General features: G+C 35.9%; 3 protein-coding genes across 10 annotated transcripts; 1 reads left to right on the top strand and 2 right to left on the bottom strand.

Moving 5' to 3' along the window:
- Positions 1-233: 233 nt before the first annotated feature.
- LOC143217993 (SCY1-like protein 2) lies at positions 234-4,598 on the bottom strand. Of its 2 annotated transcripts, none has more exons than XM_076442817.1 (4): positions 3,840-4,598; positions 2,037-3,763; positions 1,596-1,977; positions 234-1,465 (listed from the first exon to the last, which is right to left on the bottom strand). In XM_076442817.1, exons 2-4 carry the CDS (start codon positions 3,724-3,726, stop codon positions 1,033-1,035), a joined length of 2,505 nt encoding a protein of 834 aa, XP_076298932.1. In that variant the 5' UTR covers positions 3,727-3,763; positions 3,840-4,598; the 3' UTR covers positions 234-1,032. The 2 variants fall into 2 exon arrangements, with proteins under 2 accessions (XP_076298932.1, XP_076298930.1); XM_076442815.1 differs by having other exon boundaries at positions 3,835-4,596.
- Positions 4,599-5,223: 625 nt separating this feature from the next.
- Gogo (thrombospondin-1 like protein golden goal) lies at positions 5,224-22,427 on the top strand. 6 transcript variants are annotated; one of them, XM_076442795.1, is made up of 19 exons: positions 5,224-5,520; positions 6,310-6,485; positions 6,576-6,681; positions 6,926-7,121; positions 7,598-7,784; positions 9,212-9,433; positions 9,549-9,698; positions 10,726-11,074; positions 12,298-12,428; positions 12,747-13,001; positions 13,801-14,056; positions 14,323-14,547; positions 16,163-16,310; positions 16,480-16,650; positions 16,807-16,921; positions 17,005-17,282; positions 18,081-18,197; positions 18,440-18,652; positions 19,993-22,427. In XM_076442795.1, the coding sequence occupies exons 3-19, from the start codon at positions 6,621-6,623 to the stop codon at positions 20,402-20,404; spliced, it is 3,486 nt and encodes a 1,161-aa protein (XP_076298910.1). In that variant the 5' UTR covers positions 5,224-5,520; positions 6,310-6,485; positions 6,576-6,620; the 3' UTR covers positions 20,405-22,427. The 6 variants fall into 6 exon arrangements, with proteins under 6 accessions (XP_076298910.1, XP_076298908.1, XP_076298913.1 ...); XM_076442793.1 differs by having other exon boundaries at positions 19,978-22,427; XM_076442798.1 differs by having other exon boundaries at positions 5,225-5,520; positions 6,932-7,121.
- Positions 22,428-23,192: 765 nt separating this feature from the next.
- Positions 23,193-27,590, bottom strand: LOC143218031 (uncharacterized). 2 transcript variants are annotated; one of them, XM_076442916.1, is made up of 3 exons: positions 26,680-27,590; positions 26,082-26,207; positions 23,193-24,063 (listed from the first exon to the last, which is right to left on the bottom strand). In XM_076442916.1, exons 1-3 carry the CDS (start codon positions 26,689-26,691, stop codon positions 23,881-23,883), a joined length of 321 nt encoding a protein of 106 aa, XP_076299031.1. In that variant the 5' UTR covers positions 26,692-27,590; the 3' UTR covers positions 23,193-23,880. The 2 variants fall into 2 exon arrangements, with proteins under 2 accessions (XP_076299031.1, XP_076299030.1); XM_076442915.1 differs by lacking the exon at positions 26,680-27,590 and adding an exon at positions 26,387-26,664.
- Between the last annotated feature and the right edge of the window lie 13 nt (positions 27,591-27,603).

Genomic DNA, 27,603 nt, shown 5'->3' with positions numbered 1-27,603 from the left:
TGTCACCTGTTACATAATTTAAACTCATCTGCAAATCTAGAACAGGTTGCAGTCGCTTACTCGACTGCCAATTAAACAAGTGACGTGCATAAAAACCACAAAAAATGTTGCCAATCGTTTTTTATTATTTTTTTCACACGTATATGATCCATATAATTTCATTTATTAGTTTTTAGAGAGATTTAACGTTCTCCATAGAATTATAATATTGTGTATTAAATTACAATAACATCTCTCGTTTTAAATATTTATTACAGTGTACAATCAACAACAAAACGTATAGTTATATATATGTATATATATATATATTAACTTCATTGGAACGTACGTATATGTCAATAAACACCTTATACCTGCTCAACATTAATATGTTTAGTTCGTAAACATTAAAATTATTTTTAAATAATTATGTCAGCAATTTTTATTATTTCATTAGGTAATTCAAAATAAAGAAAAACAAAATATTACTGTAAATGAATTATTTATAAGTACAGTAAGTACATTCTTAAATATCTTAGAAAGATCATATTCTAATCATCACTTATAGCGAGCATCAGCAATAGGGTTGTGCTTAAACTTTGAATGAAGTACATATAGTGTGTAACAAGTTGAGTATAAAAGCAATATCGATTCATTTATATGTAGTTACCGAGGTTTATGACTTTCTACAGTGACTCATATTCCATAAATTGTACAAAGGATTCGTACTAAGTCAGAAGAAGTAGAAATGCAGTTATCTCCTAATAATAATCAATTAACAATAGTAATTTTCTGTTTTGATAACGAGCGATTCTCATAAATCGAAATTTATAAGTGTTAAAATGCGTTGAAGGTGATTTCGAAAGTAACTTTTAAAACAAACTTTTAAAGTTACGTCACGAAACGTTCGAGAACTCAGAAATGTTACTTTACCTGTAGAATTAAGTATCTCGAAAACTAAAAATATAGTAGAAACTACCAATGTTCAAATTTGAGATTGTTGTTACAGAGTGTTATTAATAAATAAAAAATCGTCTTTCTTTACTAAAATCATTAGCTAAGTAAATCCATGATATCTTGCGAAGATAAGCTCTCAATCTTTTGGCTCGAATTGGAATTGAAATTCGAATTGAACTCTAATTGATTGGTTCCTAAATTTCCTTGATTGATAGAATAATTAATAGTGTTCTGAGGAATGGTTGAATTCCATGCCATTTGATTCGAAACCCAACTAGTAGTGTTTCGATTTAAATTTGCGTTCATTCCTTGTGGACTGAATTGTTGATGCGAATTCAAATTCGAGGACATGCTGGTGTAATCAGGCTTTGGGCTTGATATCGAGTGGTTCAATTGACTCAAATTTGACTGTAACAATGTGTCCGTCAAGTCTTTTATTTGTGGTTTCTTGAGCTGTGGTTGAACAGACTTTGGAGTCAACGGAGCCTGAGACTGCAGCCTCTGATGTACTTCCTGTTGCTGAATCAATCTGTACAGTATAAAACAATTTACAAATCTATTTGAATAAAACTAAACATTTTGTTAATGATCTTTTATGGAGAAATTTCTAAAATAACTGTTATTTTTCGTTTCTGCTTAGAACCATACTTTTCACTCACCTAAACTTGTCTTCTATTGTCAATCCATTCTCCATCTGCAGCGATTGTAAATTTGCATTCGTGTTTGGAGGACGAACTGGAGGAATTACATTAACAGTATCGTTACTCGTACTGATGTTTTTGTACATATTCGAGGTTTGCGAGAGCTCCTGATCCAGCTTCTGAGTCTCCTGACGCATTGCGTCCAACTTGTTCAACGCCTCCTTGTGTTCAGTTGTCACACGATTTATCATTTCTACTACAAGATTTGAGAGGATCTCATACTGTGACGTACTGAAGTTCTGTTCGATGCACAGTGGCAAGAGAAACGGCAGAATCTTTGTCGCCAATATCTCCTTGCTTGCTCCCAGTTTACTGTGATTCAATAGTATCCTGTAGATTCCTAAAAGAAAGAAAATTCAATGAGCTCCATTCTCAATTTCTGGTTAACGAGTAACATACCTATAATGGCCATGAGAATAGCAGGTTCGCCAGAGTGTGGAATCTCCTGCAGAAAAGGCAAGACTTGATCAAGGACCAGCCATCGATCAAAATTAGGTAACATCCTAGCTAGACACAGTAAACAATTGACTTTGACGCCAAGGCTTTTGTTATTGCTTCCCTTGCTATGCAAGCAAATCTTTTTCATTCGTGGCAGAATTGCGTTCTTAATGACTGGCCCTTCAATCATTGTTATGATGTTAGGCAGAGCTGATAAACACAGTTCTTGTAGCTGTTCCCATTCGGATTCTAGCGCACGCAGCAGCATTGGAACTACATCGGTTTTTATCACTTCGGTGGTGCACAGTTGTAGCAGTAAGTCAACATGTTGCATCAATACAAGGCTAATTTGTGGTGGATCATCTAGAGTCAGTACTGGTTTCACGTTTGGTAAAATGTATTCGCGAAACTCTTCCACAGAACTGGTCTCCATCCCGTATAGTATGCTTGGTAGAATAAATGGAATCATTGGGGGATTAATTAATTCTTTGTACAATGCTGGTAGCACTCTGTGCAGTATAACTCTATGTGGTAATTGCTTAAGCAGCTGCGGCAGTCCTTTGTAGAACTGTGACTTCTGCAAATTGTCCCACTGGAATATTTTATCCAGATAATTCAATGTCTTAACTTCTATGTCCGTAAAATAATCGATTTTAACAAACTGATGAGCATCCGGCCTCAGCTCAGGATTATGATTCAACATCAGTTTAACTGTGTCCTTGATAGCCTCTGGGATCGACAGTAATTTAGAAGTAACAGCTGAGCCAGTGAAATTGCTCAAAAACTTTTTGCATTTCAGTAGATCATTGTTACAATCGTTAAGAGGCGTGTTCACTGGAGAATGTAGAACGTATACTAACGCTCCTAAGGAGAAAATGTCGCTAGCAGAGCTGACGCTGCTTGCTAGAATGCACTCTGGGGCTTGATAATTTAAATTCGGTTGTGCCGCAGTTGAAAGGGACATATCGTACTCCACGTACGACCACAAAGGGTCTTTCCCCTCCACGCTCTGATTTAAGGCACAAAAATCAAATCCAAATATCTTCCAGGCACCGTGACTATTAATGACAATGGATTCCGGACATAAATTTCTATGCAGCAATTTCACATCTCCATGTAGAAACGCTAGACCTTCCCCCAATTGCAAAAATCCATATTTTATTTCAATATTGTGCAGTTTAAAGTCTTTCAGAGCTGCCGGTAAAGGTTGCGGCAGATTGTAATGGTTCCCCAAGACGTTAGCCAAACTAGCTAACACTGGTTCAGTCGCGAATGCCAAACTGTCCCACGATTCTTCCAAAGGATGTTGCACAATTAAAATCTGCGGATGACGCAGCTTCGTCAGCTGCGTAATGCCTCTCTTCAATGTCTCCAATATTAGCTCCTTTTCATTCTTTGAAAACCTGTCGAGGATTCGCTTCTCGAACACAAAAATTGCTGCTTCCTGCTTCGTAGACTTTTTGTAACCACTATAGACCTTCCACAACAATGCTGGACCCGCACTGCCAATGTGTGTGGTTATCTCGAACTCTTTAGTAACCGGGTTCCCTGGCAGGACATTTGACAGCTGAGACAAACCGTATGCTGTGTTCTGAACTGTGTTGGAGATCGTGTTGCTGACAGTGTTGCGCAATTTCGTCAGCACGTCCATTTTTATGTAGCTCTTTTGAAAGGTGTGAACTGAAAATCTGTAGTGAAATTTTATTATTATACGATTGCCGTGGTGTTGTATGAATTTACTGTCACTGTCATTCTGTACCTCACCACTGCAACGTCGTCTATTTATTTAGCTAACAAACTTATTTCCTATGTCATACTTTCTATTGTCCATCTAAGCATATTCTATATAATTAAACAACAGCTGCAATAAGTACAGTGTCGTAAAACGTTTAATTCGTTTAGAATGCACTGTATACGATATGTGTCGTTCGCTGCCATAAGATACGACAAGTTTTTCGTTAACGTGTACGGTATGCAGCAAATATTTTACTTTTGTGCATCAAATGCAGTTTTATTCATGGCCCCTGCACTCTCCAACCGCACAAAATACGTAGATTTTGATGCACAATGATTCACCATCAGTTATCACTGGTTATCACGTTACATTGGCAGTTGCTTTACTATAGCTTCGATCATGGCACCGAACTTGCCAACTTAACAATTTAATGCACATGTTTACATATTTACCAATATTTACTTCGCTTCGTCCACTTTGTCTTCGAAAAAATATTTTTGCTATACAATATAAATGATATTGCAAAAATAATTTCATAAAAACAAGAATGGTGGTAAAAGATATTTTGAAAGAATAGACTGATTGTGAGTTATTGATAACGATTCATTTAATCTTTTGACAGAAGCAAATTTAGGCGTAATGAAGATAATTGTACATAAAATGTCATCTAATTTAATCAATTAGCTATGTACTTATTAATTAGCTATATAGCAGGATTATAAATGTTTTACATAACGACATAACAATAAATTTGAAAGTACAGTTGAGTGTGAGTGAGTGTCAGACTTGTGTGTGTGTGTGACGTAAATAAAAGTCACATGATCGTAACGGAAAGGTGGCGGGACATTTGAAAATGGTATCTTGAAGTAAAATAAAGAGAAACAATATTTAAATATATAAAATACATTTTCTATGCGTTATGTATTAAATAAACTCTATTTTACATTTTATTATATCTAACATATCTCAAATATTTAGTGTGTTTTATTCATTGTATAAAAAGTGGATTTGTGTATGAACATGACGAATATAAATCTGGAAATAACTCGAAGACTGTAATCTGTGCATTTAATTAATAGGCTATTAAAATATTAAAAATTAAAGAACTGTATCTGTACATCAACACGAAGAGTGCAAATCTGGAAATAAATTTCTGCGAGAATTTTGATTAAATATGACAACATTTTTGTACATAATTGAAAAAAGTAGAAAAAAAGACCAGAGGTTTTCGAGGAAATTGTCCAATTACACGACAAGGCCAAAAAAACTGACTAATGCTCTTCAGACAATTGCGGCACCCTAACGCGAAAAATAATGACCCTTCGCTTCAAAACAAAAAGAAAGTGGAAAGGGGTTGGAGGGAGGAGAGCAGTGAAGGAAAGAGTGGGAGAAGGGGAGAGAGAGAGGGAGAGAGAATAGAGAGCGAGTGCTGTGGAGGAGCAGACTGCAGGTCGATATAATCCCTCCATTGATTGAAGTCGATGTTCTGTCAGAATTCTCTACCCCAAAGAACAACCCCCATAGTGGGGCGTATGAGGGAGGGGACACTGGCCGTCGACCCCGATGGTGTTAGTTGCCTTATGAAGCTCGCGTCGCTGGTGTTACATTTCTACGTTCAAATTTTTCGTATTTTTCTCGAATTAAATGCACCGCTTGACAACTTTCTCCGCAGTCGATCCAAATCCACCGTGTGATGCCTCGGAAACAAAGGTGCGAATATTTTTCGTGTAAATTGGACCGATCTGTCGGCGATTAGGCCGCAGACTGCGCGATCGATTTTTGCAATGTTCGCCATTTAACAGCAGCGTTTAATCGAGCGTTTGAAATATTTTTAAACAATTTCTTTAGCATTAGATCTCGTTAATTAATTCGAAGAAATTTTTGAGATGTTTAGAATTGCTCGACGATGATAAATTTTCGCAGATGCTTTTATCTCTGCTTTTTTGAAGGTGATAAAAAGTTTTCGCTGCTGTTGATTCGAAGATAGCCGCAAAATTTTCCGATTTCTTGTTGTTTGTTAAATAGTGATAGAGTGTGGGTGTTTCAAGAATGTAGTGATTTTCAGATTTTGTGATTTCTTTTTGGTTTAAAATCAAGATTACTCGACGTTTTTATTTGATTGTCCTTGTTTTGAGTTTAATGCGATTCCAAAATTTTGTACCTTTATATTTCTTAGCATAAATAATGGATATTTATGCAACGTAGAATTTTTTGAATCGGATTTTATAAGTTCTTTCCAATTTTTAATCGAAATCGAAACTTTTTTTGTTCTCAATATTAACATGAATCGGAAGTCATAAATTATCTACATTTATGCCAATAGGTATTTTCGAAATAAAATTTTTTTGATCTTGCAATTTAATTAAAAATTTTTATAGCTTATTTTCTACATCAATTAGCTCCTATAATTTTGTATTTTATTGTTTTTGCTCTTAAATTGTGTATATTTATGTATAAAATGGAATTTTTTGAATGAAATTATAAAATTTGTATGCATAGTGAAATGTGAACGTTCGAAACGATCAAAATGAAAAAGTATCGGAGGGTCAGCGAGTGAAATTCGCGCCGGTCATCGGAAGGATATTGATTCCTGCAAATTACTACGGCACATTTATGTTTTCTCCTCGTCCAGGAAAATTTCGTCTCTGCAACCATGCTCGCAGCGAACGAATAAGGTTCGCAAATTTTTATTTTTCAAGCTACAGAATAATCTCAATGGTTAACATAATTCGGTGTTAAAATATAATTAATTTTGTGTCGTCCAGCTCGGAAACGAAGTCTAGAATTTGAATACGGATGACGACCTGGATATGAATTTGAAATCCAAATGGCTCTTCTTTGGAATACTAAATACCATCCTCCTTGAATATGGTAAAATTTTTATGAATTATTATTTTCTTTATTTTGAGCCATGATTTTATTAAATAAATTATAAAGAAATTAAATATTTACATATACCAATTTAATACAATTTTCTAAAAATATATTTTAAAGGACAACTATTTTTGTTTCATCCGTTTCTTTTACTGCATATATTTTCGGTATTTAAACTTGTATTTGAACATTTTTTATAAGACCCAATAATTTGAGAATATAAAAATTAATGAAATGAGAGGTTCAGGTGCCACAAAATCAACAATGGTAGAGGCAGAAGAGTTCGGTGCTTTGAAAATTAATTCGCCATCTTCCCACGTCGCACTTTCGGGAGACCTTACGGTATTTATTGTAAAGACAAACGAGAGAGAAATGTTAGAGGACGGTGCAAGTAGTGAGAAGCTGAATAGTGCTTCTACCGAATCGCCTGCGTTACGGTAAGCATTCACAATTCATTCTATTCGTACGCCATAATTTATTTTTAACTATATAATTCCATATAGGAAAATTTTAAGTCTTGTTATTCATATTTTCGTAAAAAGTGGATTTCAAATTAGATATATGAGGGGTAAATATTTAATAGAATAGACCTGGAGATTTAATTTTGTTTACCAATAAATTAGTATTAAAATTATTACAAAAATCTACCTAAATGGAATTTTAGGATAATTAATGGACTGTAATTTATTTATTAAAAATTTTCTCATCCTAATAATTATATAAATTATAATGCAATATATTTTATGTATTATCTGGTAACCAAAGTACTTTCTCCGTTGTGCTATAAAATTTGAAAAAAAATGTTAGAAAGTCTAATGAAGATACTTAATAAACTATGTTCATTGATTTTAATATTGGACTAAAATGAGATAAAGTTGCTCAAGGTTGTTAACTATACGTTTGTTGTTTCTAGAATACTGTACCTCTTTGACGACATATCTGAATTGATCGGAGAGATTCAATTAGAAAAGTTGCCTTCAGAAAACGAGACCATCTCCATTGTGATCCCCTGCGGGTATTTCACACGTGGTGGTATCTACGCTCTGCGACTAGAGTACAAATACAAAAACTCAACAGTGCCTGTTACCTCCTTTTATCAGGTTCGAAAATTTATGATTCTCACGAAATTTTTCAAACTTTTTATTTAACCCTCCGCCGGCAGTATGCTGTTTCACTCCAAGTATGTGGAATGAGACTTATCAAAAGATTGATAATGGCAGAACAGATCGCTGAGGCACATTGCTTGTTTTACCCTCATAGTATTCTGGACTAAATTAAATAAATTAAACAGTACATATTTGGACACTCGAAGCCGTGAAGATACAAATTCTTTTTAGATGCGGGATTACAGCGGCACCTTCGGGTCGAAGAAACTAAACAATTAAAATTTAGCTGACGGAGGGTTAAGAGTCAAAACAATATACACATTTTTACGTTTAACTTTGCATTTCTCAGAGTAACGGTATTATTATACAGGGTGGACGATTTATCTGAAGACTTATTAAGATTTATTAAGAATTATTTCAAATTCTTCAATGGGAAACCCCATTCTCAACATTTTATTCCTCCGACAAATCGAAGAGGGGACTGCCCGACGCGCCACTGTGAAAGAAATTACACCAATAATATCAAATCAATGGAGAACCAAGATTTGCTATAAAAAAGGGTTTTCTTTGAAGAATTTGAAATAATTTCCTCTTCCACTCCCAGGAGGTGGGGGTGGGGGGTCAATTATGGTGTTATTGAATAGCATTTTTAAAAATATCACATACGTCTACTTTTATTTTTCTGATCTGATTTGTATTTCTCGAGATATTCCCAATTTTCAACGATTTCTTACCCATTTTGAATTTTTGTCGATTACAGCGCCATCTGTGAATCAAAATGCAAAAACTCGTAGGTCAAATTGGGTACTTTTTTCTGGAGAATCCAAATCTGCAATAAAATATGGGGGTTCCCATTTAAGTTTTTTATCTTCCCCCACCCTCACCCCCAGGGGGTGGCGGTGTTGGGTCGAGGTTTTTATCATTGGATGTCCCCCTTCGAGACGAACAACTTTCATTACCCACTTTTTTTGATCCGATGCACAGTTCTCGAGATATTTCAATGTCATCAGATAAATCGTCCACCCTGTATACAATATCAGATATACGTGATATATGTGACATTTCCGGCGGGATATCTAAATTTGCTAAAAATCCAAAAACTCACTCTCGATTATTGTTTCGCCAGTTTGCAACATTCGGAAAATTTTTGCGAGACTTCTACTAGAAATGAAACAAAAGGTAGAAAATATGATCGTGTTTGGATTAATAATATGTGCAATATTATATACAATTTTCCAGCTTTTTTATACGATTCATATAATTTCAAAACTGTCAATTCAAAACATTCTTTAAATTCTGCAGGGTTTTTAATTAATCTCTACCAAAACGCAAATAATTTTAATAAGAGAAATGCAGTGTTAAAAACCCCACGTGTTCGTTTAATTCGAGGAGAATAATTGCAAAAACAATTTGATTCACAGACGACTAAAATCGTAGACGTAAAGTGGCCGATGCCGAACATTTTTTTAGACTCCCACGAGGTGAAAACTTATCCAAACAATCGTGTTACTACCACTGTAAGATACAACGATGCGAATTGTAATCCGTTGGAGAATGTTCCTGTAGCTGTCTACGTTTTACAATTAATTTATTGCGGCGCAAGCTTGACTGCCTGTTATTTGCATAACAATACTCATACGCAAGTAAATAAACCAGATCATTTTATCAGTATACATATATATCTAATTATAAAAATGGCGTAATAATTATCATATCTATATAAATAAAAATTAACACAATAACGAAATGATTCTATAGGTTTTGTACTATGAAGAAGTGAGGGGATTTGTTCCACCAAAGACTGTTTTTTTTCGGTGCGAATTTTTCGGACTCCCCGGAAACTACGCGGTTCAGTTGAAGGCTTCGAGTGTGAATCCTACTGCACCGAATACTAGCTTGTACTTCAAGGTAATATATGTATAAGTTGTTGTGTTGTTGAATTTTATTCTTCGAGTCTTGATCTTCGAGTCCACAGATTTGTGACATTTTTCTGATAAAAATGCGTTCAAACACAACACACTACGGATCACATTAACTTGATCAATTCACGATGCAGTGGAACCTCCATTATTACAACTAATCAGTGAAACACGAATGTCTACTGATTTCTATAATAAATCGAGTTGCATGCGGATCGCTTTAGATTGAACTGTTTACTGGAAAATTCAGATATCGCTTCGGATAATCGAGGTTCTACTGTATCGTGCATTATTCGAGTAAATGTGTCAAATTGTGTCACGTTTGGTCGGATTTTAATAAAAAATGTAGGTTAAGAATGTTACGCGCAGCTTATTAACTGCACTCGTAGTTAATAAATACAAGGAACAGTTACTTTATTACACTGTTCAATACGTAAACACTATATGTATTTATTCAGATACTACTGAGAAACACGTCTTACAATATTGGCGGTTAGACACAGACTGAAAACATACGCGAACATTCGTAAATACATTGAAAACGATCCCGATAAGAAAAGACGCAAGAGGGCCCATTGATTCTATTTTCCAACAAAGAAAATGTCACGAATATGTTGGTAAAAGTTTCATAAGAAAATAATGAAAAAAAGAGGGATGGGATTATTATTAGATTTGAAACACTTCGAATCGTTTCGATCCAATGTTTGTGACGAAAAATTCGAATCACTTCCAACATAATTCGAAGCTTAGAACTCTTGAAGATCCTAAAAGTCTTGAAACCCAAATCTAAGCCAGACCTAATCCATGCATTTACATGTAAAGTTTTTTGCTATTATCTCGAAAACTAAAGCCGAAAGTCGAAAACTTTAAAGGGAACTGTTGTTCAAGAACAAATTTCAAGGTCGTTCAAGGCGGAGAGGGAGGTATCACATCGACAAATTCGAAAGTTTTGAAAATTTTGAAAATTTAGAGTCTTGATCAAAACTTTCAAGAATTTCTCAAGTTAAAAATTACAGGTGAACTGGTCGGACGAATTCAAGCTGACGGTCCACGCGAGATCGATATATCCTTGCGAAGGACCTGGCGGTGTCGCTGTTTTATTCGAGTATCCTTCCTGTCGGCTCGAAGGCGATCGCGTTCGCGTTTACGGTCGACTGAAGGCTGACGTCACTTCCGTCGCTTCACCTTCGAGTCTTCACTACATCACAGAATCCAGATCGATCCCTGGCAGGCACTCGTTGACCTTCGACTGCGACCTCTTCACTGAGAAATACGTCGAGTACTGTTTCATATACGTCAGTCAGGCCATAACCGGCGCTATGATGGACGTGAAGATATCTTGCATTCCTACCTTCCCTTTTCAAGGTACATTTCACGAGACTGTGAAGACATTAACCCTTTAACTGCGGTTGTGGTTTATAAACCACATACTAAAATTATAGCCAGAGGCGGGTGTGGTACATAAACAACATGTTAATTTTTGCTAATATCAAATAGTGGCTGGGGCTTATACAGGGTGAGTCCGAAGAAACAGAACACCTAAATATCTCCGTTACTTTTCGTTGTACAAAAAAAGTTCTTACGGCAAAGTTACACTGTTTGAAGTTGTTACATGTAACAGTGTAAGGGAAAAAATTTTCAACGTCATCGATATTTTTTTAAATGGATTGAGGTATTTTTTAATACATGAATCGATGCAGTTGGACATTCGTTATAAAAAAGTACTAACCTATGTATGTCGAAAAGTTAATAGTTCACGAGATATTTCGATTTAAATAACTCTAAAACACCATAAGGCTGCGTTTATAGTTCCTGACTCGCGTGCTTTTCGTCTCGCGTGCTTTTGGTCTCGCGAGACAGCGGGTCAGAAATTTCGAGCGGGGTCGACGGGCCCACTGTGCCCCCCGCTGTGCGTGGCACAAAAAAAGGTCTCCGAAGATATCCTACCGCCTTAAAGGAAAGCTATCGGTAGTTTACCTAAACGAACCGTGAAGCCGTAGAGACCTTTTTTCGTGCCTCGCACAGTGGGCCCGTCGACCCCGCTCGAAATTTATGACCCGCTGTCTCGCGAGACCAAAAGCACGCGAGACGAAAAGCACGCGAGTCAGGAACTATAAACGCAGCCTTACTGTCGTACTAAGACGTTAGCGTTTACTTACTTGTGTAACGTTTTAGTACTTTTTTATAACGAATGTCCAGCTGCATTAATTGATGTATTAAAAAATACCTCATTCCATTTTAAAAAATATCGATGACCTTGAAATCTTGTAAAAAAAATGACCTTGAACATTTTTTCCCTTACACCGTTACATGTGGCCCTTCAAAAACTTTGTCCTAAGAAGTTTTTTTGTACAACGAAAAGTAACGGAGTAACTAAAATAAAAATAAAATAAGTACAATAAAAAAAAACTTTTAAAATAGAATATCACTTCAGTAATATAATTTAAAATTAGAATCTATATTACTACATTAAAGGACCCGCAGTTAAAGGGTTAAAAGAATTTGAGAAGATTTATTACACTATTTCCGACTTGTTGAAATTATCAAAAGAAGAAATTCATTTTCAAATACGATATGTTTTCATGTAGAAGGTGATGCAGCCGGATGGGGACCATGGAGTCCTTGGAGTCCATGCAGCAGCTCATGTTTCGGTGGGATTAGAAATCGCTATCGCTTTTGCGACACTCCACCCCCTAAATATGGAGCAAAATTTTGCCAGGTAATTTAATGACAATTCAAAAAAAATTGCAGGAGACAAAATTATAGAGACACATTTCGGGAAAAAGTTCAACGAAAAATGCAGAAGTACAATTTTTGGGAAAAATAGAAAAAGACATATTTTGCACAGTAATATATTGCGAATGTTGAACAGAAAAGTTTCAGGGGGAAATTGAAGAATGTATTAAAAAGAGAAATTGCATTTGAGATTAAAGAGAAAAATTGAATTTAAAATTGAGGAGAAGAATAGGAAACAAAACAAAAATTGATAAGTATCTAATGTTGTTCATGAAATATTGTTTTAATCTTGAATTTGCAGGGGAAGGCAGTAGAAACCAAGCTCTGCGGAAGAATATTTTCGGAAGTTCTGAATAAAACCGAGTGGTATAGCAATCGGCTCGACGGTTCCGATTGTCATGGCGCGGTTCTGGCTGCAACGAAACCGGAAATCGCTGCTGAAATTGGATCGCAGTGCCGTTGCGGCTGTCGAATTCGATTAAAGGAGCAACTTTCTAGAAAAATTCTCGGAGCCAATACCCAGTCGTGTCCTGGCCGGTCTTTTTGGCTTTTACAAGTACTGTTATAAACCATAATTAACTTTTATTAATCAATATCGGGCAGTAGTAATTATTTATTTCGGCCTCGCGGCCAAGAAATTGGACTTTGTTTACAGTTCTTTTCACTATTGTCCCTCAATTGTCCCATCCCTCCATCCATCCATCCATCCATCCACTCATCCCTCTATATTCTATGCAATACACTCTATACCTTAGTGTCTATAATCGATGTTAATCTATCCTAATGTCTTAGGCCTAAGGCCGTACAGACTAGAACATTTCGACGAACAGCGCGGCGAACCGCACATTTCAACGAACATTTCAGCGAGCCGAACGGCGAATGGCGCGGCGCGCCGAAATGTTCATCGAGATGCGCGGTTCGCCGCGCTGTTCGTCGAAATGTTCTAGTCTGTACGAAGCTTTACAATATAATCACGTATAATCATACCACAATATAATCGGAGATCTTTATACGGCTTGATCTGTCAAGTTCTGTCACTAAACTGTTATTATCCATTACCGAGTAACGGCACGTCGTCAATTCGTACCGATCGTCGTCGTTTCAAGCCGTTAAGTGTTCCCGTCGCGCGGCTAAATGTAAAGATACACTCACACCGTTATTCCCCACAAATCTTTTCTTATATTCGTCCCTAAATAATCTTTCTTCTATGCCTAATCGACATCAGGCATTAAATATGTAATTAACAAAATAGTCCCATTCATTTTTTTTTTTGGTCAGTTTAGTAGAACGTAAATTTATGATATTTTGAATAATTTTGGTGAAAATATACATTCATAAATATTGTTTCTGTTTAGGCGAACGATAATTTCGTGATTGGATTGCACTTAGATCAATTACAATTTCCTTGTCCGGGACAATACTTCCGCGTCCGTGATGGTAATTCATTAAATGCGGATTTATTGACCGACGTCGCATCGGACAAAATCCAATTAACGTCGAAAACGTTAATTAGCACTGGGGAGAATTTGCTGTTGGAATTCTTCAGCGACGAACTCACTGCTTCCGGTGACGCTTGCATCGGCGGTTTCCTTGCTCATGCTGCCATTCTAGGTAAAAGATTGTGCTTCTTATCGTAAAAGTTTACAATCAATTAAAAAGAAAAAATTATAAACTGTAGAAAAAATGTATTCCTATACATATAGTCAATCCAGTAGTGATCATAGCGTGTCTATTGGTTGGAAATGTAATATATAATTCATGCTATGTTGTGTAACACAAATATATTAATTTATATATTAATATTTATATCGCATTAATTTAATTTATATAATAATATCATTAATATGTAATAATAATCGTTAACATTGCTCTTTCAGATAAAAAATTTCTGAAAAGGAATGGAAGTATAACTGTTGTGCCTTTAGAAACAGACTCAGTGAACGTAGTGAACGAATGGTTTTTCTGGAAGCCAGCGCATCTGGTGACTGCTTTGCTTTTGATACTGATGTTCATCGTTTCGATATTCTTGACGCTGCAGTTTGTTATCAAATACAGAAAGTACCGTATCGCCGAGGACATGGATTCTTTCAGCGATGTTTCCGGTAAAAAAATATATATACAATACAAACAATCCGCTTCCTACAACAAATAAAAAATCAATTAACCCCTTGCCATACAATATCGTGTCAGACTCGTGATGAAGATTCTAAACAGAGTCTAATAAATATGTATGCTATTAATTTCCTTCAAATCGAAATAAAATTCTATTTCGGTTTTGTTAATCTACAGCTATTGGTACAAAGTATGTACAGCAATAGATATAAAGTTTCTTCATTTTTAGGAAATTAAGAATTACAAAAACAGTTTTAATTACTGATATCGCAATCTAAATCGTAAGGCAAGGTGTTAATATAAAATGAGCTAATATTCTTATAAACCTTCAATCGAGTAAAACATGAGTTTAGGATACTGAAGTATTTTCGAAGCTAGTTAACTGTGTCGAAAAGACTTCAGATAAAAATGCAGTCCTTGATTGTTATTGCACGTGGTCTTGTGGAAGACATTTCAAAGTCAAGTTTATTTTTCAAATGCAATTATACATATATTTTCCCAGTCAGCCAGACCTGCCTCGAGCAGATATCGAGCACAGCCTGGCGAGCAGATGGCGGGCATTATCCCGTCAGAACGACGCTCGAAGCTGCTCGAAGCATAGGATGCTCGGAATCTGCTCGATTCTGCCGGGCACACCCTGCCAGCATAAGGGTACGCGCACAGTGATCCGACATCCTAAATAGTAAGACCCTTCTAGCTGCTAGCATCACGAAATTGGCCGTACCGACGCCAAGACATGCTTCCCGAGGCGCTCGGAACACTCGTCCATGTGTGCCGAAGTCGGACGTCGCGTCGGCAGAGTTGGGCAGTAATTAATTACATGAGTATTTAATTACATCATCAATTACATGTAAAAGTGGACTATAGTTACAATAAGACAACGGTTAAATGGTCCAAAACATAAAAATTAGTGGTTTAAAAGAACAATTACACTGAAGTAATTGTGAGACTCAATTACAATTACTGTAATCGTGTTAAATAATTGCAATTACTCCTTTCACAATTACTGGTTGAGCCAAAGTAATTGCAATTACCAATTACAATTACATGTAATTGTAATTTTATTTCTGCAATTTCAAATTACAGTAATTGGAAAGTAATTATAATTGTAATTGAAATTACATTTTACCCAACTCTGGACGTCGCGTCGGACGAAAATGGATCCACTGTACGCGTACCCTAAAGCGCTACCTCTACTGACGCAGCCGCGTGGTATTCACCTGGCAGCGTCTGCCCGGCAGAAGCTTCCGGGCAAATGGAAGCCAGCTCGGTCCTGGATTCTGCCTCGTCGTAAGAGGGCAGCACGGTCGCACTAGTGTGGCGAATGCCGTTATACAGGGTAGGTCGTACTATTAGTGCAACCGACGAGAATACCTCGTCTGTGTGTTAGTGCGACGCAGGCAGAATCCAGGACCGAACTCCTTCCATCTGCCGGCAGCTCCTGCCAGACGCTGCCAGCAGAATACCATGACAGCTGCTGACACAGATGCCCGGCCAAAACCGAGCATTGTGCTGACTGGGTTTTAATGCATTGATCAATATATGACAAGTGGACAAACATGATGATTGTGTATATTAATTTAGATTTATTAATTTTGTCACTAGAATTAATGCCAGGAAGCTCAAAATACCTGTCTACAAGTACTATCATATCAGACGTGATATCAATGATCGAAGCTACTGTGAAAGATTCTCCAAAAGAAACCGTATGCGAGGTGGAGGAACATTATAATAGTACCGAAACGCTAACCGGGTAAGAATGGTAACAAAATATTAATTTCAATGTATTGATTAATAGTAAATATTATAAAAAAGTTACCGAACGATGCCGAATGTAATAAATCTTATCGTATTGATAATATCGAGTTTATTTACTTGCAATAAATTTTTTAAAAGGGAATTATTATGTTATGAATATATAGGTACAAAGATGGTTCCACATTGAGCTCCAGCACGTTAAAATTAAACAACACAATGGAGAGCTCATCGGACAAAACAATAACATCGATCAAATCGAACTGTGATAAATTATTGTCAGCCTCCAGCATCCTAGTCTTGAAGAAGCCAGAAGTGAAGTACGCCTATCCTGTAAAGTAAGTCTTATTTTATTATTTATGTACTTCAATTCTAAGTGGGTTTATCAAAAAGTGCAATTTTCCAGCTTGCATATTACTGCACTGTGTGCAAAACATTAATTTTCAATTTTGATGTACATAAATTAATGGGAATTGTGACTAATTATTATGCAGATTGCGAACGATAGACCTCGACAGTTCAGAAACAAAGCCACTGAAGCCGGAGGACGAGAAACCGCCAAACTTGAACACGAGTCAGAGCAACGAAACCAATTCTTCAGAAGAAAAGGTAAATTCTGTCCTGTGTAAAAATAATTGTTCCATTTTTCGATTGCGAAATGGTTAAATAATTAATTATGTTTGTCGTATCAGTCGCAATCCTCTCCAGAAAGTGTACTCTCGAGCCCGTCGACATTGGGAAGCGGAAAGGAGACGAAAGAGAGAAGAAATCGCGAGAAACTCTTGCAAGGACCAGGATCGGAGTTCAGTTTGGCAAACCCTGACTCAGAAATGGAGTTAGATTACTATGATTACAATGTGGCAAATACCAGCGGCGTTCCAGGCTCCTATTTAGGCATGGACCCCGCCTTTCTCGTGTGGATACCGCCAATTGACGAATTCAAGCTCGACACCGATGAAATCTATTTAGGGTAATTACTTCGAAACGATGCACGGTAGTCGCAATTTTTATATGCAGTCGCGTAACCCGTAAAAAACTGAGCAACTTTTGTTTGAAATGTTTTTCAAAATTCTGCACGTATCGAAAGTTATAGCGGTTTGAACTGACCATGCTATTTTTGAACCCTGGGTGGTTACGCCAATAGAATGCCGATCGGTTTTCGAGCGAGAGTGTGGCGGCACACTCACACACCGCTAGACACATGTATACGTATACAGAATTGCAAGGGTCCGGCATTTAACAAACCACGTCTCGCTAATGCACATTTGGGGCCCCTACGTAGTCACAATCGCTAGATAAAACATCAATCTAGCGGGGACGTATCCCAATTTGGCTTACTTTTGCGTTTTCGAGGCGTAATTTGCATTATTCGGCAGAATGTAGCGGAGCCGCGAGAAGCATTGGGCGGCGCGACAGTGCTGCTACTGTCAAGAGACATACATTTTCTTCAATATCGAGAGATGAAGGGTTGTTGTAGAAAAAGTTGGAGGCAACCCCGCTGGCAGGGGCATTTGGAAAATTTTCAATTTTGCCCCGCCTCCGAAAAGATTGTATTGTATTTAAGTTCGTGTCACATAAATTAAATGGAAATTAATTTAAAAAATTTTTTTTGTATTAACAAGAAATGAGAACGCGCATCCTGCATCCTTGCAATCCTGGAAAAACGAGACTTCTCCCTTAAAATTGCTGTAACTTTTAGCTCGCTTTAGATCCATTTGTATAACAATGTATCTGAGAAAAAAAATAATTTATTTTAATGTGATTGCAGGAGCAAAAGAAATTCTATTTTAACAGTAGAAACTGAAGGTGCAGCATTGACTCCATCCGAATACAGAAGAATGAAGTTATCCAACTTCGAGGACTTCGAATTTGACTTTCCGCAAGGGTGAGTATTGAAACTATAAATAATAAACAAAATGACTGTAATTGTTTATCGCCAACTACATGTGGAAAATTCATAGCAAGTAGTAAGTGTAATATCCGGACAGTAAATATTTACGATTCCTTACAATTTCGTTATAATTTCAAACGTTTAGTCGAAAGTTTGAATTATAATTATTTGAAAGTTCCTTGTAAATAATGTGTGTCTTGTTCCTAGCATGAGAGTAACTAGATTTCTGTTGATAGCGACCGGTATATGCAAAAGGGAGAAAATTACTGCCACAATTTTAATTATGTAAACATAAATCGAGACGAAACCTCCGGCAATTCGAAAGCAAGAACGTACGAAAAGTTACTTCCTGTTCGAAAGATTCTGCAAGATTCTAGTATTAAAGTAAGCATGGAATCTGTGTCTGGTGCTCTTGAACATAAACCGTATTGCGTTATTCCAAACAGGAGGTGAGCTAACCATATTTATTTACATGAGTGTCGCTTTTTGCCTTCGAATAAAACAACTTAAGGCTGTCGAAATTAATCGCTTCACGCTTTAAAACGAGCCTAAGTGGATTTGTTACACGATTATTTTTTCACGAAGTTAGCATATAATAGTTTCGAATAGTTTTGAAGACTCTCGAAAAAATAACTGAAGGGAGTAGACCCGTTTTTCGAGGATTGCAAGGGTGTGGAATTCGCGTTCTCATTTCTCGATAATACAAAAATGGGGTTTTTCAGTAGTCGAAAATCTGAAAATCTGCGACTTTCACCCTTAAGCTCTCATCTTTAAACATATGTAGCTCATTGTAATGTTGACCGATTTCGATGAAATTTTCAGTATGCATTTAAGTTACCGAAATCTATAAAACGCATTTTTTAAATTATCGTTACAGGCCCAGATAAAAAAGTTGACAAAACATCATTTTTTAAAATTTTGTATAATTCCTACCAATCGCAATCGTAATAAATTTTTGTTTACTTATTCTCTAGCGAACTAGCCGGCCTAACATCTTAAAAAAATTCAAGCCCTTTGAACCAATTTCTAAAAAGTTATGCGATTTTTAAGGGTGTCCACTTATTAATGCCGCTGACATACGCGTCTTGGGTACAAAATGACCGAACAGAACAGAAAATATTTCGTCTATAATGTCAAACCACTGGTGCTAGGTGGCGAGATATCTCGTCAAAAGCGTTTATCGGGAAGTATCGGAGCGCGAGATATCTCGTCCAGGGTAACCAAAGGGTTAAGGGCGATAGCGCCCTAGATCGATCTTTTATCTAGCGTTTTTGACTACTGAAAAACCCTATTAATACAAATTAATAATACAAATATAGAGATGAAATATACTAATATAAATTAGCGAAAAATGAGAACGCGAATCCCGCACCCTTGCAATCCTGGAAACGAGTCTACCGCCTTAAAGTAGAGGCTTCAAGATTCAAAACGAGCTCTAGTAGCCTGTCTTCCGATTTTTTTTGTTCACAAGGTCCCAATAGGTAAAATTTTCAAATGAGATATTTGAAGATCTGGAATGCTCTCCACATTTCTTTTTGCCTGCTACCCAACACAAAAATATCCTTAAAAATAAATAATTTAGCAGATTTGAAAGTATGTAGAAATTTCACGCTTTAGAATGAGCCCACGTAGACCCTCATCCCATTTTATTTCTTCACGGAGTTACACATGTTTCAAAGCAAACCCTTTCGTTTCACTTGTCAGTATCTTAGTAATATGTACACATTCATTTGACATTTGTAATAGGATTGATACTAATTTAACTTAATCTTAGCCCATCAATTCATAGGGTACGTCTAGACAAAGACGACGAAGCCGTCGACGAATTGAATCCCCCGAAAACCCATCCGAGTCCCATAAATAATGAATCAAGCAAGAAGGAAAAGCTTTGCACACCGAAGAAAGCTTTGCAGACAAAGATTTTAGAGGATGTAGACGATGACGTGACGTCATGCAAGTACAAGGAATTGATGGACTGCAAGCAGCCATTGGTACACAAAAAGGACACAATCAACATTCCCATGACAGAGTTGTCTGGGAGTCCTTTGACTAATTTCGCGCAAGTCCGAAAGCTAAAGGACGAGGTCTTGAACATCGAAAGCCAGCATTATGGTATTGAATCGTTCTGCATGAAACAGGGCTCGTTTTGCGATCAGAACATTAGGTTCGTCGACGATGACGACGACGAATTTATCGAGTAGACGAACAAACGTAACGGTATAACACATTTGAAACGTGTTTTAATTTTGCTTCAAAATTACAGAATTTATTTTACAAAGGATTGTCAAGAGCCTTTTAAAGATTCTTGACTTTGAAAAACGAATTTTCTTCCAAAATTGCATCTTGTGCCAAGAAGGTACAGCAAACGCTTAATTCAAAGCCTTTTACATCGGATTCATTATTTTTTAGAGCTTTGTGATACAAAATTGGTATTGTTTTAGTGGAATTGAATTTTTTTTTCAATTCTTTCATGATCTCAAAATTGCTCTGAGAAATGTCGAATCAAAGATATACATATACAAAAGAAAGATTTTATATAGTAGATATTTTAACCTAAGCACGGAATTGATTGCAATAAAACTAGTGTTAGATTTCGATAGTACTATTTTAAATATCCTCGAGATTACTATATACATATAATGATTTCGGATTAAATTGTAAATACATGGAAATAGTACAAATCAAATGGTACAGTACAATTGCTCCATTATTTATTTATACAGGATGCATCGGCTAAATATCTATCTCATTTACTATTATTTTTCCTAAACTTATTTGCTAACAAGATTTTAAGGTCATCCACGTTTTTTTTTTAATGAGGTTGTGTATTGTTAGTTCCATATTTTTTTTAAAACATAAATAAAATACATATCCAACAACTAATATATAATAACTACACTCAGCGCCCGCTCTAGCGGTTACGTCGCCCCGGACAAAAAGACAAATTGCCCCGCCCCTTAAGAATATATATATATATATATATTTTTTAAATAAAGGTACATATTTTTTATTGTCAATAAAAATGAAATCATTTTATTTAATTTTTAATAAAAGCATTTATTTTAATAAAAGCAAATTTTCTGTTAATATTGGGTATTTAACACTTCAATATTATTCTCACATACTTACAGCCAAAATGGCGCCCCTAGCGCCCCGGACAAATGTCCGCCCCTAGAGCGGGCCCTGCTGTAGCAGGCTGCTACACTATTCGGATCACTCAATTTCGAGATAAGGTCTACTTATATTTTAATTTGATAACTATGTATGTGTATTGAGATTCCGTTAACAAACAACCTTAAGAAAAAATTCTTTTTGCCATATATAACATGATGCATTATAGTTAATTTAATAAATAAAGTAGATATTTAGTTGAGATATCCTGTATACTTGTGCTATATGTAAGAGAATTTTGAAAATATAAAACAATCTCATTATATATCAGTCAATATTAAAAAGAAAATGAAATTCTATTCTTTACACGGTTTATCCGCTGGCAAAATTTTGCAAAGAATAAACAGCATGAAATTAGTAAATATAAAAATATAAGCACCAGACATTATAAATATTTATATAAAATGATAAAAATATGAATGTTCCCAAATTTACATTTTTATAGCGACGATTTTTCTACACTCATCTTTTGGGAATTTTTAGAAGAGTAATTTATAAGAAAAATAAGCTTCCTTATTAAAACATAAACAATTGCTAATTTTTGATAAACGATGGAAAATTAATTTCAATTTGCACAATGCGCTTTGTATAAAAGTACACGATATAAAATGTAATAAGTGTATAGTATAATTAATATGAATATTTCATGAATTGAATATTTATTTATGTAATTACTCGATACTTAATTAATATAATGCGTTTTATCTTGTATAATGTAAAAATTTACTATATGGATATATTAATTAATTATCGATCTTGATTACGTTAAGCAAGTTTCATTAATTCGTTTTACGGAATAACTGTAATTAGATTTTTTTATACATATATTGGTCGCGCATGCTTAACCATATCATGCTGAAAATTATTATTATAACGAATAATGTATGTAGTATATAAAAAAGTGTACATAATTCACACGATCATTGAAAATATCCGCTGTTTTTTATCATACTTCAGTGTCAGGAATTTTGTAATCTAATCTACCGCGTGCAATCAAGAGAATACTTTGTATAAATGTCATTATTAAAATCTAAAATAAATTACGAGCTGCGATAATTAAAAATTCACTGATATTTTAATATACAGGGTGTCCCACGCAACTGGTACAGGCTGTATCTCCTAAACGGTCGGGAATAGAGGAAAATGTTATAAGAAAAAGTTGAATAGCATCAGACGGTGCATACTACGCAACTAATTTTATGCACTTCTGTGCATCGGTGCATCAGAAAAATGCAACTGCACTTTTTTTTTTAAATGAGAACCTACATTTTTGACTGCACCAATCGATGCAGTTTGTTGTGCTCTACATAAAAGTACTAACATACTTATGCCCTAAACTTATTCGTTAGGAAGTTATCGAAGCTAAAAGTTCTCTGATTTATAATGGAACATAACGCAGTGAACTTTTAGCTTCGATAACTTCTTAACGAATAAGTTTAGGGCATAAGTATGTTAGTACTTTTATGTAGAACACAACACAAACTGCATCGATTGGTGCAGTCAAAAATGTAGGTTTCCATTTTTTAAAAAAGTGCAGTTGCGTTTTTCTGATGCACCGATGCACGAAAGTGCATAAAATTAGTTGCGTAGTATGCACCGTCTGATGCCATTCAACTTTTTCTTATAACGTTTTCCTCTATTCCCGACCGTTTAGGAGGTACAGTCTGTTCCAGTTGCGTGGGACACCCTGTATACATATGTATACATATATGCCATTATATGCAATCACTTTATAAAACATATTGTCTATTGAACACTTACATCCATATGGGTCCCAAGTTCGTGGCTGTTGGAGGGAGAAATAAAAACCTGCTTCAATTTCAATGGCGTCTCCATTTATTTAGTAACTATAATTAAAACCGTAAATATTAATTATTAAATCGGTATATATTATTTACAAGGACACCAAAAAAGTCGACACACATTTATATATGAACACTTTTCATTGCTCGAACCTCGCGGAATTTACCCTAAACTTATGCTTAATCACATGATCGAATTATATTCAAATAAGCTACGATATTAAACAATATCACTTAACTACAATAATCTTATTATTATTTAAATTCGTTTGTCCGGTCGGACAATTTTCAACCAAAGTTCACCTATTATCACCGTATCACCTTGCTATTGTCAATTGTGAAACCAAGAAACCGTTCACAATATTCTAAAATCAACATTTGAAATTGTTCAAAATATCCTACATCGTTGCTTGTAATTTTTTAATCGAACTTAATAGAAAACCTTCTGTCTACGCGTTCGGAAATGATTGATGTAGTGGTCGTTAATTGAAGTTACGTCGAGTGGCAGCACTCTGAAGCAAGGAAGAAGAAATTAATATGCTAGGCTCTGTCGTTGTCGCAGAAAATTCGGTTATCTAGACTAGAGATAACATTAACAAGTGTAAATAGTTCCTATAAAACGCGACTACTCGTGGAGCATGGAATTTGTTGCGAGAAATTTATGCGAAAAGAACGAACGGATAGAAACAGATCCTATGCAAGGATCATTTGTTGACCTCGAGCGTCAACGAGGTCTCCGGCTGGGTCCAGATGTAGCCGGTTTGAGTCATGCTGCAGTGTGCGTCGTAGTATCTACCAGGGGCACGGCAGTAGGACCACCGAGGGCAACGGCACCGAAATTTACTGTGAAACTCCTCCTTGCAGACTTCGTTCCACCAACAGGTTCGCTGCAATTGCCAAATTTCACCTAAACACTCTTTTGAATACCTAAATAATTTTTCTTTGAAAAGTTTCTTCAAGTTATGTACGTATCGAAAGCTACAGCGGTTTGAACTGACCGCGCTATTTGTGAACCCTGCGTAGCTACGCCAATGGTTAAAATTGCTGTAACTTTGAACTCGCACTGAATTTCGAAAAAACTTTTCAAACAACAGTTGTAGAATATCTAATTTAAAGATGCTTTCGGCTACCGTTTCGATTAATTAATAAATCTAGCAATTTTGCAAAAAACTTTTGTTCTTTCCTAACGTTTCGGTTCCGACAGTTGTAGATTTTGTTTAAAAACGTTAACATTGGAGATGATATTAATATAAGATACTTATGAGGATAAATACACAAATACCGTGCACATCTCTTTAACGTATATCAAGACATTACTGTATGTATTTGTATTTGTGCTGTAGTGTCGTCCTACGTTATACCTAAGCAACTAATTGGTCACCATCGCCGGCCCCTTGAACCGCTACCCTTTCTACAGCGTAGTCTTATGCCAAAAGGGCTATCATTCGCGCAGTAGTATAGGTCAATATATGTCTACGGCGCACAGTGGGCTGTATGCCCGATTTCAGCGGCCACAGCTACACTCCTCAAAAGAATTAAGGGACTACTTGTGCGAACCCGAAAAATTGCTCCCACTTTACGTGATCATAACTCCGTCAAAAATTGCCGTATCGATATCGTTAAACAATGGTTTGAAAGCCTGAAACCTCTGGTTTCAGATGCTCTGTTTCAAATTGTTACTGTGTTGGGTTTTTACAAAGTTATAGCGAGATGAAGACAACATTGACGGTTAACAAAAATTTTGTGCAACTTTGGAACATCACACGGGGAACAACAAATTTTTTTGATAAATCGCGTTAATATCATTTGGAAGGACTATCTTTCCTGTGTAAATTGTGTGGTTGTTGATTATTGTGCGATTTTTTTTATTCGAGTTATTCAACATTGTGGTAAATATGGGCTTTTTAACATTAACTGGCTCCAGAAAGTGAAAAAATTATCGTAGAATCTTTTGCAAAAAAGCAATAGAAAAAGCGTTCCTTTCTCTTCAAGGCACTTCTTTTGTTTTTTCAATTTCATTAATATTTCGATATACCAGGTGTTTCTAAAAATATGCTTAAAAAATGCACAATTTCCATTTTTCCTTTAACTCGCTATATCTCGGCGAGAAATGATCGTAATACCATGATTCGAACGTCAGATTGAAGCAAAGATTCTGCCGATTCGATTGAGTACCCCATGAAATCCCTGCGACAATTTTTTTCCTATGGCAGCTGTGTTTGAAGTTAGTGCTTTGCAGAAATTAGCGCGCCACGTACAGCGGCTGCCCGACATCTCTGAAGGCGGCCCACAGGGGAAAATTTGAACCAAACTCGATTCAAAATCAAAGAACTTTCGATAGAAATGAGGAAGAGCGATGAAATTTTTTAAAAATTAAAGCTGAAACTTTGCAGAATATGGGAAAAATAGGGAGATTATGGTACGAACGTTTTTTAACGTTAAGAAAATTCGTTAAACATGTAGAATTTCAAAAAAATGTGGTTTCTCCAGTACCACGTGCGGAAAAATTTTTTTTTTAACATGCTATATATCATTTCCCGTAGATTTTGTCACACTGATTTCAAATCTGGTCTCAAAATTTGGCTACGACCTCAGGATGCATATTATACATATCTGAATGTATTTTTCGATCAGTTACCCGATGCAATAAAATAAAAATGTAGTTATGTATCAAGAAAACATCGATGGCCTTGATAATTTTTTGCATCACAATAACCTGAAGAGATATTTAGGTGTCCTGTTTTAGACGAAACACCCTGTATAATAATTATTTTTCATCTAACATCATTCGAGATCAAACGGGGTCAATAGCCTCCGAAGTTTGGGGTGCTTGAACCACCTCTTTTACGTCTAAGAATAATTTTCACAGATTCGTAAAGATACGGTTTGTTTACGCTCCACTTACCTCTGCCAGGTAGCCTCTGACGCTCTGGTCGCTATAATTCCGTTTTTTAATTAGGTGTTTGGCAGTTGTCGTATACACGTCGGCGCACAGAACCAATATCAGTAACAGGTGCAACGCCAATCCTTCCTGCGAACAAACAATCGATTCGAAATCATTTTAATATTCTTATACATGATCTCACATTTCAAAGAATCAAATTCGATCACGTGAAAAAGAATATACATATATCGAGTTCCGGAAAAAATGTCCATGAAAGTTTTTCAACTGCTCTACGGTTACATTTTAAAAATCATTTAAACCATTACCATTTGTAAAATACAAGAATTATATTGCTTTTCGAAGTGTTTCAAAAATTCAGCAGAAAACATTAAGTTTTCAAATTGAGTTCTCTTCTCCCACCATGTTCGAACATCCGTAAACAATGAAAGCACTGTGCATGAAATAAGTTGTTGGAGTTATATTACTTTTGTGAAATATGATAGATCATTTCGAATGCGTTCTTCATGGGAAAATTGAATTTTTTCCGGCACCCGATGAAGAGAAAGAGTAAACCCAGATGCAATGGATGCACCGTGACGACACGGGCTGAGAGACTCACATTGTCGCGCATTTTTACCGATTCAGTGGTTCCGAAGACACGTTGTAGCACAGCCACTTCGATGTATCACAGAAAAGAAGAATTATATGATTCGTCACAACACCAACTGCATACTTCGTTTTCGGTGCAGCACGCTTTGCACCGAGCACTTAATAAAAGAGTGTATGCACCAGGAGTGCGCACGCACTTCCTTGCCTGCATCCGCGAATCGATCGTCGTGGAACTTTAAACATTTCGCAGAAATTCCTTCGGCTACCAAGGGATAGCACCGTCTAAAAAATCCCATTAATTTTCAGTATTCTAAAAGAAGAGCTTTCTATTTACATGACCATTAAGATTGTTAATTAACTGAGAGGGGAAGAGAGCGAGAAATAATATCGTTCACTTACAATTTTGGTTTATACGATCAATAGAACACCTTCCATTCAAATAATCATTTCTAATTTGATGTTTAACATTTTGCTTGCACAAAAAGTCATTTATAAATTGTTCGACAACTATAATAATATAAAAACAATATAGCTTCTCTTGAGATCATTATTTGAAAAGAAATTATCTGAGCAAATACGATGTAAAAATATGAAACATCAAATCAAATTTTGTATAGATTACTAAAATACATATGCACGTATGTGCAGAATTTAAATCTTTTGTGCAGAACATTCTTTGGTAATTATTATTAAAATAAGTAATCACAGCACAAAACGTCGGGTAAGAGATATTCAGCGACGATTAATTGTATAAATTGAGTAAAGAAAGAACAAATAATATTTTTCTAGGATGTATGTCTGGTGAAATGAATGATTATATTTCGGTTCGTATCAGTTTACTGTATTTCAATGCTGAGTACGGCGTATTATCAGATAAATGTAAATAAATGCGCGCACATCGAAGCAGCAACGGCGAGAAAAAGATTATCGATTC

The sequence above is a fragment of the Lasioglossum baleicum genome, chromosome 18 (genome assembly GCF_051020765.1).
Source record: "Lasioglossum baleicum chromosome 18, iyLasBale1, whole genome shotgun sequence".
Classification (NCBI taxonomy): Eukaryota; Metazoa; Arthropoda; class Insecta; order Hymenoptera; family Halictidae; genus Lasioglossum; species Lasioglossum baleicum.
The sequence above is the reverse complement of the archived record's forward strand: the minus strand, read 5'-3'. Positions and strand labels throughout refer to the sequence as shown.

Bases quoted from the DNA above. Each gene is read 5' to 3' on its own strand.
- LOC143217993 (XM_076442817.1), bottom strand. From the start codon at position 3,726: ATGGACGTGCTGACGAAATTGCGCAACACTGTCAGCAACACGATCTCC. The intron at 1,978-2,036 runs GTATGTTACTCG...TCTTTCTTTTAG, and splicing joins TATTCTCATGGCCATTATAG to GAATCTACAGGATACTATTG. The intron at 1,466-1,595 runs GTGAGTGAAAAG...TATACTGTACAG, and splicing joins ACAATAGAAGACAAGTTTAG to ATTGATTCAGCAACAGGAAG.
- LOC143218031 (XM_076442915.1), bottom strand. From the start codon at position 26,449: ATGTTTTCTGCTGAATTTTTGAAACACTTCGAAAAGCAATATAATTCT. The intron at 26,208-26,386 runs GTAATGGTTTAA...GTTTGTTCGCAG, and splicing joins ATTCTTGTATTTTACAAATG to GAAGGATTGGCGTTGCACCT. The intron at 24,064-26,081 runs GTAAGTGGAGCG...TGGCAATTGCAG, and splicing joins TCAGAGGCTACCTGGCAGAG to CGAACCTGTTGGTGGAACGA.
- Gogo (XM_076442793.1), top strand. From the start codon at position 6,621: ATGAATTTGAAATCCAAATGGCTCTTCTTTGGAATACTAAATACCATC. The intron at 6,682-6,925 runs GTAAAATTTTTA...ATGAAATGAGAG, and splicing joins TACCATCCTCCTTGAATATG to GTTCAGGTGCCACAAAATCA. The intron at 11,075-12,297 runs GTACATTTCACG...GTTTTCATGTAG, and splicing joins TCCTACCTTCCCTTTTCAAG to AAGGTGATGCAGCCGGATGG.